The sequence below is a fragment of the Anabrus simplex genome, chromosome 12 (genome assembly GCF_040414725.1).
Source record: "Anabrus simplex isolate iqAnaSimp1 chromosome 12, ASM4041472v1, whole genome shotgun sequence".
Classification (NCBI taxonomy): Eukaryota; Metazoa; Arthropoda; class Insecta; order Orthoptera; family Tettigoniidae; genus Anabrus; species Anabrus simplex.
Genome location: NC_090276.1, coordinates 68,456,313 through 68,469,477, shown reverse-complemented (window position 1 = coordinate 68,469,477; position 13,165 = coordinate 68,456,313). Strand labels below are relative to the sequence as shown.

Below are 13,165 nucleotides of genomic sequence, written 5' to 3'. Positions count from 1 at the left end.
GCGAAGGTCGCCTACGGACGTCAAATATAAAGACCTGCACCTGGCGAGCCAAGCATGTCCTCGGACACTCCGGGCACTAAAAGCCATACGCCATTTCATTTCATTGACACCAAAATAAAGTAAATAAAGCTTCACTAACAGTGCCTTTTCTGGTAACGTCAACATGCCGCGATTGCAGGGGCATCTGACGCTCTACTACTACTACTACTACTACTACTACTGCTACTACTACTACTACTACTACTAATAATAATAATAATAATAATAATAATATGTTTTCATTCCCCCCCTGAAGGGGGAGGCGGGCCTCTTAAACGGTAACGCCGTCTCTCAGGCCGGGAGATTTGTTACGGCGAAGGAGATGCTCGGAGAAAGTGAGGGGGGTTGATGACCGTGGCCTGTACGAGGAACTGTCCCGACATTCGCCTTACTGCAAGATAATGGAAAACCACGGAAAACCATTCTCAGGACAGCCGACGCTTGGGGTCAGCTGTGAGGTCCAGCCCTGTCGCGTCTCCCGAATGCAGAGGCGTAGAGCCACGGTAGAGACGTGGCCAACTCTTCTCACGCTCTCTCTTACGACATCTCGTTTTATACCGTACACAGGTCTCATGTGGCATCACTGACGTGTTGCTGTCCAGCGCCATCTGTTGGCCTGTTTGGGCATTCCTTGTTGTTGGTGTCAATAAAACCTCATGTTATGTCAAGCATGTGTGGCCATTTGTACCTGACTTGTTGCTGCCCAGCACCTTCTGTTGGTCATTTTGTGTATTTTATTTTGGTCTGACAGATTCTGGTCATCTAAAGATAGGACAATTCATTAGCTGTATCTGCGACGGGTTAAAAATAACATATCAGCGAGTCTGGAGTTACTGAATGGTAAGCAGAATAGTAGGCTAGAAAGAGTTAAATATTGATAATGCAATCAGATTTGACCTCGTGTCACTTCATATGGTGTGAAATAGAATATCATAATTTTAAGATGTTATTAACTGTGACTGTAAAATAACACCAACAATAAGAACAACCAATCAAACAACACTACTATGGAAGTTCACTGATTGTATCCAGTACGTTAGTGATGGTCATCTTCGCACTTGTACACGGTGCGGTAAAATGTCTTGTAGACAGTCTGGTATTCCGGCTGGGTACGAACACAAGACTTCCAGCTCCCAGTGTTGCATTTCGTCTCGTACTGTCTGTTCACGAGTCGCCGGAATCCTCTTGTGTACGGCTCTTGGTAGGGACGATAGTCACACTTCCTGGGGACAAACAACACACCAGGCGGTTTGGGTGATAGACTAAGTACAGACACAACTTGCGGAAGGAGAGTAGGTATCAGGTTATCCATCTTTCAATACACTATATGTAAAATGGCAAAGAGATTTGTGTCCCCTGATTACATGTCAATAGGATGAAACATGAACGACAACTTACGGAAGGTAGGGATGAATACCCGCAGTTCGTAAAATACGATTTCAAAAAACGGGAATATTTTTTTCCGATGGAGGAGCTTGAAACCGAGTGCGATGTTTGTGAGGTAGCTAGTAGCTTCGTTTGCCCTCGGCTTTCACTACCCACCGTACCATGTTTCAGGAAGTATGCATGCGTAATTTGTATGAATACGTTCTACGAACAGGAAGGGAACGTTTTCGCACAGGGAAATATTGTAAAGCCCTGTGTGTTTTGCATGCTTTGTACTGTGTAAAGTTTCAGGAAATGAGTTCTAACATGGACCAGACCCATGACCATTTAACATATTTCCTTCTTCTACATGTGAGGAATGTTTGGCTTACCTCATTGTTTTACCCTGCACTTTTTTTTAAAATGCTATTTATTCGGGGCGTCGACCTAGAGAGATCTTTTGCCCCTACTTTGTACCATATGTTATGAACCTGCGTGTATATGGAAACCGCGGAAGTGTAAAGTGTTGAATGTGAGTAAAGGAACATTGGACGACACAAACATCCAGTCCCCAGGTCAGGTAAATACATTATTTAGAATTAAAATCCCCTGACCCGGCCGGGAATCGAACCCGGGGCCGCCGGGCAACAGGCGGACGCGCAGCCCCCTACACCGCAGGGCCGGACTGCTCTGCATATTACTCAGCTCGATACTATAATATTATGATGTCAGAAAGAATTCCCTAATATACAAGTACTTTACCTTTACATCTCACTACTATCATTCTTGTTTTCGACAATGTGAAAGCAAATTTTAGGGGCTGCCTGGCCGAGGCGGTAAAGGCGTGCTCGGTTCGCCCGGAAGGACGTGGGTTCGAGTCCCCGTCAGGAAGTCGTAAAATTTAAGAAACGAGATTTCCACTTCCGGAGGTGCATATGGCCCTGAGGTTCACTCAGCCTACACCAAACATGAGTACCAGGTTAATTCCTGGGGGCAAAGGCGGCCGGGCGTAGAGCTAACCACTCTATTCCATCACGTGCCGACGTTAACAATGGTGGAAGCCTTTACCTTCCTCTCCTCCAAGGACCTTCATGGCCTGTACGGAGGTGACTTTCCTTTGGAAAGCAAATTTTGGGCACAATTTATTATTAGACAATGCTATGAAATTATTATTGTATTGTCTCCATATTGTATATCTTGTATATCTTGTATTTAACACAGCCTGTTTGTTTGTTTGTTTGTTTGTTTGTTTGTTTGTTTGTTTGATGGTTAGTCTTTTCATCGATTTCTTTAGAGAGTCTACTGTAACTACAGTCTTTCCCTGTTATGCACTATCTTAATAAATAAATGCATGCATGCACCTGTTCTCTGCGTGCTCAGGTCACTATAGAATTACGAAGTTCGCCTGTGGAATTTGCATTCAGTCATCTAGAGGAATATTCAGAGACAAAGACGATACCTTTTCTCACAGCGTGTCCCTGTGGAAGTAGGATCGCAGAGGCAGCGATTACCAGCCATACAAGTTGCCCCGTTCTCACAAGGCGGATCACACACTGGCTGTTCACAAAGTGGCCCGCTAGCGTTGTGCGGACATTCACAGACATCGGGCCCCACACAGGCACCTCCATTGAGACAGGGCTGCCGGCACGAGACTGGAACATAACAATTAAAACACCACTACGTAAAAAAAAAAATAGTTCACCAGAATTGTTGAACAAGACACCTCATAACGATCATTGTAAGTACTTAGGTGTTAATACAAGGTGTATCAAGAACTATACCGAAAAAAAAAAAAAATCAGGGATGCTCTTCGTGTTAAGTTAAGAACGATGGTGTAATCAGATTGGCGGAGAAAATTTTTCTTTTCCAGAAAATTATGTTACTTCTTTACTTCCGGGCGGGCGGTTCAAACCGACGGACGAACTCGTCGTATTTGCTGTAATATACAGTATAATAACAGTTTTGTCTGTACACTGTTCAGAAGTTAAAAAGAATGTTATTTCCGTATCGGTCGTGTCTGCATTAACAAGGAAATGAACTTTTTAATTTTCGAAACCGACTTTCAACCTATTAGGTCGTGTTACGTACATTTAGTACGTATTGAAGAGATGTTAAGTACAGAACAAAATGGCCAACCAGACACCAGTGGGATCCGAACCCACGGGCAACTTAAACGCACTCTACAGTGTGATGGTAGTAGTACCAGACCTGTAGCTCAGATCCTTTCCAACAGAACAGAGATGGCCTAGGCGACCATAGTTCAATTGGTAGAGCAACCGACGCGAAATCGGGAGGTTGTGGGTTCGGATCACACTGGTGTCTGGTTGGCCATTTTTGTTCTGTACTTAACAACTCTTCGCCAACAGCCGTAGCCGTGTTGAAACACCGGATCCCGTGAGATCTCCGAAGTTAAGCAACATTGGGCGTGGTCAGGAGTTGGCTGGGTTGCCACGCGCTGTTGGTGTGGGGTAAGGGAATGGAGGAGCGGAAAGGAACTGACCACCCTACCGCACGTAAACTCCGGCTCAGGGACACCTCTGCGGAGGTTCGGACCTGCCTTCGGGCAGAATAACCCTTACCCTTACCTAACAACTCTTCAATACGTACTAATAATAATAATAATAATCGTATGGCCTCAGCTACCCTGTGCAGACATTTCAATTTGACGCCATCTGGCTGTCTGCTCGTCAATTTCGACGTTCCGTTTTACTCTAGGCCCCCACTAGATGGCAGAGCGAGTAAACCGAAACTCTCTTGGGCGTCTATGGCTGAAATTTAATGAATTTTGTCGGGTAAACACCAAATGTGTCACCAGAGATCTTTTACATGCCGACATCGTACAACATGGAGTGTCGAATGGACTTTTCTCCGCCCTTCGAAAATTCGACTACCTCTGCCAGGTTTGAACCCGCTATCTTGGGATCCGGAGGCCGACACTCTACCACTGATCCACAGAGGCAGCTTAATACGTACTAAATATACGTAACACGACCTAATAGGTTGAACGTCGGTTTCGATTACAATGCGGTCGTGAAAATTCAATATTCATTTTTCATTTTCCGTGATTTCTGTCTGTCTGTCTGTCTGTATGTATGTTCGCGCATCACGAGAAAACAGCACAGGAGAATTTAATGAAAATCGGTATGTAAAGTCGGGGAATAAGTCCCTATAACCTAGGCTATATATGATTTTATTCATGCTGAGTGAAATGGTAGTTTAGGGGAAGGCCTAAAATTTAATTCTCAAATATTTATGTTATTAGTGGTCCTATCAATAAATACTACGTGACTAAAGCTATATAAAATTACATTTCTGATCATTTATGTGTTATACAATTTTTTTACAAGTTAATTTACGTCGTAGCGACACAGATAGCTCTTATGGCGACGATGGGATAGGAAAGGGCTAGGAGTGGGAAGGAAGCGACCTTGCCCTTAATTAAGGTACATCCCCAGCATTTGCTTGATATAAAAATGGGAAATCATCTTCAGGGCTGCCGACAGTGGAGTTCGAACCCACTAATCTCCCGAATGCAAGCTCAGAGCTGAGCGCCCCTAACCTATGAAATGGAATTAACTGCACCCCACCACCCCGAGCCTATTAAAATTATCTGTTGTTTTTTTTCTCCCAGCTTGCATTGAACTTCAGTACTGAGGTTTTGTATGCGCAGTAGTTTATCCATGTTGCTGTGAAAGTCCACAGCCTGTATCCAGTCATTCAATCGGGTCAGTAATGGAATGAATGAAACTCCCATCTAGCGGCGAGGATAGGAATTGTGCCGGCTGCCGAAGCCTGTCGCACTCCTCTAGGGCAATGATTAATGAAATGAAATGATATTGGAGAGTGTTGCTGGAATGAAAGATGACAAAAAAAAGCGGAGTGCCCGGAGAAAAATCTCTCCTGTCTCCGCTTTCTCCGGCACAAATCTCACATGGAGTGACCGGGATTTGAACCACGGTATCCAGGGTTACAGGCCGACGCGCTGCCGCCTGGGCCACGGAGGCTACTCATGTTGCTGTAAAAACCTAAATAAACCCTCCCCCCGCCCTAAAACCCCTGTACCCTAGATTTTTAAAAAATTGCAGCTTATTTTTCCTTTTTTTAATTTTGAACTTAAATACTGGCTTTCACCAATATATGTTTCGCCGTTTTCCCGTGATGCTGTTGAGCAGAGCCGTTCGATATGGCAACGTTGTTGTCATAAGAGCAATACTGTTTTCTTAACATGGAATGAGCTATAAATGTGAAGGCCTACAATATCGAAATCTCATAAAACTAACAATAACATTACATTGGCCGTTGTTTGTTGTGATATTCTTTGTCTCTTTTGCTGCCACTCATCTCCGATAGGTGGGATTACTGCTGCGTACCGAGTATAACAGCCTGCCTGAATACTGGCGGGAAATAGCTGGGGAGTTAGATAACTTGTCTTCTTTAGCATGTCATTCTGGTGATGGGAATATTGAACCATACTGTTCATGGACCAATAGTATAGATTTTAGTATTGGATATTGGGATTACATAAGACCACCCACGAAGTCATTGTCTTATAGTATATTTCATAAAAGAGGCCAGAAGAAGCGTTCTTGTGTGAAGAGAGCTGGAGCGTCATTATGAGAAATCTCCAGAACCTCATTAAAGGGAGTTATGTCCCAAGCCAAGCCTCTTAATGAAGATTGGGGACGCTTCCCGGATCCCGGCAAAACTTACCTTCGGAGGGAAGAAAGAATTAAATTAATATCTTTGGTTACGGAAGAGTTGCATTGGATTTGATACAAGAATTGCAACCTGCATAATTTCTGCTTTATTTTGATATGCATTAGGGCTGCAATCATAAATGCATTCGTTAAATAAGGTACTTGACGTGCGTTGTGCGGGAAAACTTCGAGTCGCGGGCGCGCGTATTCTGCACGCGATCAAGTGGCGTGGTTACGCTAACCTGGTTATAAAAGCAAGGCCGCCTGGCACATCAGGCTCATTCTTTGACCGTAAGGCTGCTTGAACGAAGTCGTCATGCTACAAGTCGGCACTGCGAACAACATTTTGTCTTCGAGCTGCACATACAACTAGTACTACTGTATCTGCGAGGAATTACCCCTGCATCAAGTAAGAACGAGCTTTACATCATCATTGCGAGGAAGCCACAACCGGAGCTGAAGCCAACACGACAACGGGAATCGATCCAGGAACGTTGGGTGTACCTGATCAGCGCGACGTCGAAGGGGACACCTTCCAATCATCTAAGGAGCTGTACGAAGGACTCACGCAAGATAGAATGTCTCCAAGTGTTCACCAGTATCTGCTGCAACCGTCGCAGTTTGTCATGATGTGGTAAATTCAGTGGTCCACAGGGAGGGCCGCTCCGTCATGTCATCAATCACATAAGGTCAGAGCTTTCCAATTCTGTTTCAAGCATGTCATTTAAATTTAGATAGGAATAGGGGGGCCGTCAGTCAACAGGTTAGTTATGGTAGGAAAATTCTTTGTAATATAGAGCTAGGCCTCAAGCTCGAACCCCGTACATTAGGGTAGATGATAGTTTGTAGATTCCTTATTGGTGTGTTTATATTTCATTTCGATTGTATTATATTAGCGTAAGTATTATCTTCATGGGTCAGGTCGAACTCCCTTGGTCATAGTAGGTTAGTCTAACAGGCAGGCACTATTTATTGTGTCGCGTTCAGGCATTTGTTTCTGCAGACGTAGGCTGTATAGTTGAGACCAGGATTCAACCCGTAATTCACCCAGCTTTACTGACAGGGCGAGCAAGTCCGAATGTTTGAGAGATGTGAGCATTATGCATGTAGCTGACTGTATGTATTGAGATGAAAAAGCCCAGCACAGTTTGAAAGTGTATTGGATGCATTAGAGATGCCTTATTATGGCCATGTGACTATCGCATATTAATTTGTGTCTTTGTATTATCAAGGTTGAGCCCATGGGAGGCGGAAATAAGATTTGTTATATTGCTGGTGATATTGAGATGAGGGCGGATAGCCCAGGTGTATTTAAAGAGTGCTTTTAGCAGCCAGATTACGTGAGTTGATGTTGTAACCAAGGTTGAGATTTACAAAACACAACTTTATTATTCGCTTCAACTGCAAAATACACTATTTACACAAATAAAACTGAAATTTAACTTGAAGCAAAATGAATTAGGAATCTTGAGAAAGAGTCTATCTTCTGTACACTATACACAAGTTTACAGTATTTACATCCACTTCTATCTTGAAAAGATAGTCCTTGATATATGAAAAGTCGATAGTCGAAAACTATCAGAAGTACTGACATAAATGTTTTGGAAAGTCCTTCCTTGCTGAGTTCATAAAAGCAAGTTCAATGTAGGAAGAATTCTTACTTGGCGAAACCAAGGGAGTTTGCATTAATTAGGGAAATATGACGGTATGTAATAGTATGACTGGATATGGGCAGCGGAAGAGGAGCGGTGACCAGAGGTGAGACCTCGTACTGCCAGAAATTCAGTCCACCTGGCCGAAGCACATTTTCAAGAGGAGTAGCCTCCGTGCTCGACGTAGGGTGTATTCTGGAGCTGGACACCGGGGCAAGTGGGCATCTGGACAGGCTGGGAGTTCCTCTTTATATTACACACACGATGGTTCAGGCACGCGCACTGAGGGCTGCGCGTCGAGGCTAGAAGAATGACACTTGGCGCGCGTGTAGCTGGCTGGCGGAGCGAGAAGGGAGCGCCGGACATACAACAGTTGAAAGGCGAGGTTTTGTTTTTGCCTGCAGCCAGCTGAGCTCGTAAATTATGTGGATTGCCGCTCGTCAAGTGGTCGAATGGTGAGGGTTGGTGTGTGTCTGACGTCACAGTCTTGAAACTCGGTGATATTGCTGTCTGCAGCGTGTCGAGTGTGTAGGGGGGGAGTAGACGACCTTGATGTTTTGGAACGCAGGGAGAGATTTTTGTTCTATTTGTTCTACTTTAATTTTAACACTGGCCCGTTTGATATTGTCACTTTGGATATGTTGGTTGCGTTCTTTTTTGATTCTTCGTATGTGAATATTATACGCCTTACTCTTCATGGGACTAGGGTTCGTGACCGAGTCAGGACACGGTTCATTTTGTGTTTATATTTGTTGGCATCGGGGTTCGATGGTACGAGGCATAGTAAATTTTTGGGAACTACTGTTAGATGTGTATTTCAGCAGATATCCATCTTTCTAGATTTCGTAACTTACACAATTGTAACATGCTTGTTACAGCACAGCTGTTTCGTGAAGGCAGTGAACTGGTTGTCATCGGCTCAGCGTTATCTTTACCCAAGCATTTTGAAAGCTCTTATATTTTGTAAATAGATTTTGTTTTTGTAATAAATCCCTATTTGTTAAACTTTGAATGCAGTGATGTTTCTGTTAGATTTTTTTTATTTAGCTGATTCTTACCTGATTAGTCACATATCCTAGTGTTTTATCTTTATGTTGCCCATTGATCCCCATGTTATCCCTGAGAAGAGCGCTATTAGATGGCCGAGCCAGGATATGTGTTCAGGTAAGACTATGTGCACCAGCTCACGTTTGTGAGAGTTCTTTCACTACTGTACTCTGGGTTCGAGACCGGCTTTCGCCTGGCCGGAACCATAGAGTCCTGTAGGGCACAATATGAAGGGAAGTATCGAATGTTTTAAACTATCGGTAGACTACCGATTGTGAAGCGTGACTCCGATTTGAAATCGGTTATAATAAAGTAGCAATATACGTTTCGTACTGCGGTAGTACTAGTAATAAGTCATTAGTAGCCCTGAAGATGGTTTTCCGTGGTTTCCCATTTTCACACCAGGCAAATGCCGGGGCTGTACCTTAATTAAGGCTACGGCCGCTTCCTTCCAATTCCTAGGCCTTTCCTATCCCATCGTCGCCATAAGACATATCTGTGTCGGTGCGACGTAAAGCAAATAGCAAGTAACTACCGAAATGTGGATTGTTTTATTATAGTACCGATTTTTATAGCGTGTTTCTTTTGTTGGGAGTGATATACGCAGAAATATTGAGACTAATAATAAACGTTACACAATGTTCGAGTGAAGTGACTGGCAACTGAAATACCTACGTTGGTCTATAAAATAAGATCAAATGTCCTGATTAAAGTAATTGTGGTCATTACGTTTCATTTTAAATAAAATGCACTTTTATGTCCCTAACCACAAGTTAATGAATGTAAGATAGTCTGTTCGTAAAATAACAAATGTTAGGTAATTTCAGCCGAAGGTTAGGTTTACCACCTTACTGTAACGAATGAACAAACGAACAGGAAGTTACTTCATTCCTACTGTAGCGGTGGGCGGGCCATCAGCTATACTAACTAACCGTAGAGAATTGACTAAGCTATATGTGTGAGAGAATTTTAGTGCGTAGTGGTATGTCACGTTATTGCAATGACACCATACACGAGTATTAAAGTATTGTGAACACAGCAAACTAATCTAAATGAAAAAAGCAACATATTTTCTTACGACCATGTAATAGTGCATTATATTAATTTAAAAATGATTCCATTCATTTTAGGTTAATGTTCTATAATTATAGGTTCATGGTTAGTATATGGGAAGTATTTATAAAAACTATAACATGATTATCTATTGATGAAGTGCACAATAATAAAATTGCATTCATCATTATACAACTTTGAGTCAGATATCTATTCATTTAAAGCCATCGAATATCGGTAGTTTTCATTCGAGAGTCCCGTCACTATGGCATTCCTCTGGTTTATTTTCTGATACTGCTAGTAACACACTAGTTCATCATAGTATTCTAGCTATTCGATCCCTACTCTAAGCGGCTGATTGAAATGAACATACTTAACGGCTGTCTGCTACCTAGTCATTCCAGCTGTGCAACATAGTACTGTTCGTGAAAAGTTTCGTTAAAAGTGAGAAAATGTGTGGTTTTTATATTTGATCGAGCATTTCATATTGATAGCATTGCTTTTAATCGCGACATCCCTATGGGCGTCATTGTAATGACCTATGTGATTTCATGTGGGAAAACCACCGAGGATGTACAAAGACAGGTGGAGAGTGAATGTGTGACATTATAATGAAAATCAATATTGAATTTTCACGACTGCGTTGTAATCGAAACCGACTTTCAACGTATTAGGTCATGTTACGTACATTTAGTGGGATCCCACTGGTGTCTGGTTGGCCATTTTTGTTCTGTACTTAACATCTCTTCAACACGTACTAAATGTACGTAACACGACCTAATAGGTTGAAAGTCGGTTCCGATTATAATGAAAACTTCCAAACTTGATTTTGACCGATAGTAGGCAAGAAGGCTTACTATTACAATGAAAATTCCCTAACCCGGTCTTCAAATGAGAAAGACGTATGGTGACTTCCCCGTCGCGTTTCTGGGATAACGTTAAGATCTATGCAATTTAATACAATCCCGTAGCGAAGCACGGGTACATCAGCTAGTTAATACTAATGTAAAATAATAGTACAGTAAAAAAAGTCACATTCATATCTTTCAGAATGTATTTTCGACCTTTAATTTACTAAACGTGGCGGATCTGGTTCCAGTAGCGTATTCCACTGCCTCCCGGGTTCGCGTGTCAGTATTTAGATGTTTTCCACACCTAGCCTTGCGGTAATTGCCGCCCTTCATATTTAACGAACATGCGGATTTACATGCATGAACCATGAACCTCTTGAATTTGTAATATTAGTTTATGGCTCACTCAAAATTCTGCAGCATATTCTATACTTTGCTCCTCAGGGTCTGCCTGGCTGAGGCGGTAAAGACGTGCTCGGTTCGCCTGGAAGGACATGGGTTTGTATCCCCCTTAGGAAGTCGTAAAATTTAAGAAACGAAATTTCCACTTCCGGAGGTGCACATGGCCCTGAGGTTCACTCAGCCTACAAAAAAATGAGTACCAGGTTAATTCCTGGGGGGCGGCAAAGACAGCCGAGCGTAGAGTTAACTACTCTACTCCGTCACGTGCCGAGGTTACGAATAGTGGAAGCCTTTACCTTCCACCCCTCCAAGGGCCTTCATGGCCAATACGGAGACGACTTACTATGCTTTCTTTTTGCTCCTCACTCGCCGAAGTTATTTACTGTATCCCATCCTCGTAATCCAGTGCTCTTGTAATGCCAACTTCGATTTGTAGAACTGCCGAATTGCTAGGCCTTTCTTCTGCCACTGTTGTTCAACCTTTTAGAGGCGGAAAACGATCGCTCAGCTGAACAGTTGTTTACCATTTTACATAGATAATTTCTAACAGCAGTGCCCATTTCTCCTGACTCCAATATTGTTTTCCTCTGTGTTCACCGACAACAGTAGAGTATATTTCCGCGCTCGCTTGTCGGTGTGTTTATTACGATTAAGCTGCATGGCAATAAGGTTACATTTTAAACTTGCAGTGAAGAAATTGAAAAAAAAATCTTGTAAATTTAAGTGCCATAACGGATGCGTTTCATGTTATAAAAGTGGGCAATCGTAATTTGCGCCACTCCCCAAATTTTGCCGCTCTAGCCCCGGGTCTGTAGTTAGAGCCCTATTCAGCGATGGGACTTATGGCCCGGGACCAGGGCGGCAAAAATGAAAAACTGTAATAGTTTGAAAACTTTCGTGGTATTAAAAAGCGAAATAACGAGATTTTCGTTCCGCTTCTGTGAAAGGTGTTGGTAATAATATTGTAAATACCACCACAATGTTGATACACAGTCCTCTCGGTTCTGCGTACTTCGGGCTGCAACTTACTCAAGCGGGCGGTGGAAGCACGTCAATCAGCGGTTAACGGAACATGAGAATTTCCACTCTCACCGTGGCTACGTGTTAATGTTTAAAAAGCCGGGGTAGTGAATCGTGCAGAGTTGAGAGCCGTCTGTTCTCTCAGTTGAATTATTATTATTATTATTATTATTATTATTATTTATTTTTTTACCTTGGAGGCATTCCACTAAATAAATTTATATACATAAATATATAAAATAAGAGTTTTGTCTGTACATTGCTCAGAATTTGAAAAGAATGGTATTTCAGTATCGGTCATGTCCACAGTAACAAGGATATACAATTTTTACTTTTCGGTAACTTATGTATGTCTGTCTGTCTGTCTGTCTGTATGTATGTATGTATGTATGTATGTATGTACATGCATCACGAGAAAACGGCTGAAGAGCATTTAATGAAAATCGGTATGTGAAGTCGGGGGATGAGTCACTACAATCTAGGCTGTAAATAATTTTACTCATGCTGAGTGAAATGGTAGTTTAGGGGAAGGCCTAAAATTTAATTCTCAAATATTGATATTGTTAGTGGTCCTATCGATAAATACTACATAACGAAAGTTATGCAGAATTACATTTCCGATCATTTATGTCATACATTGTTACCGTACCGGCTTTGATAACACAGATATTCATGAATTTGTATTTTTGTTGCTAAGTCCATATCAACGCTGAGCCACGAGAAAATGGCTTAACAGAATTTAATGAACGTCGGTATATAGAGTCGGGGAGTAAGAAAATACAGTCTAAGTTATAAACAAGTTTATTCACCCCGGATGAAATTGTAGTTTAGGGGAAGGCGCCTAAAATTAAATTTTTAAATACTTTTGTTATTGGTCCTATCGAAAAGTATTACATAACAAAACTTACAGAGAATACAATTTCCGACCATTTATGGTTTATTCAGTTTTACCGTATCGACTATGATATGAGTGGTATTTCGGAGTCGAAAGAAAACAAAATGTGAAGGCCTACAATATTGAAAGCGCATAACATTGATC

At 42.2% G+C, this 13,165-nt stretch overlaps 1 protein-coding gene across 1 annotated transcript in view; it reads right to left on the bottom strand.

Annotated features, from left to right (window-relative positions):
• Window positions 1-1,075: 1,075 nt before the first annotated feature.
• Window positions 1,076-13,165, bottom strand: part of LOC136884148 (uncharacterized) — a 239,606-nt gene continuing 227,516 nt past the window's right edge. The window contains exons 12-13 of the mRNA XM_068229811.1: window positions 2,864-3,056; window positions 1,076-1,262 (exon numbers count right to left, since the gene is read on the bottom strand). Of these exons, the coding sequence (XP_068085912.1) occupies window positions 1,076-1,262; window positions 2,864-3,056 (380 nt within the window). The remainder of the gene's footprint in view (window positions 1,263-2,863; window positions 3,057-13,165) is intronic.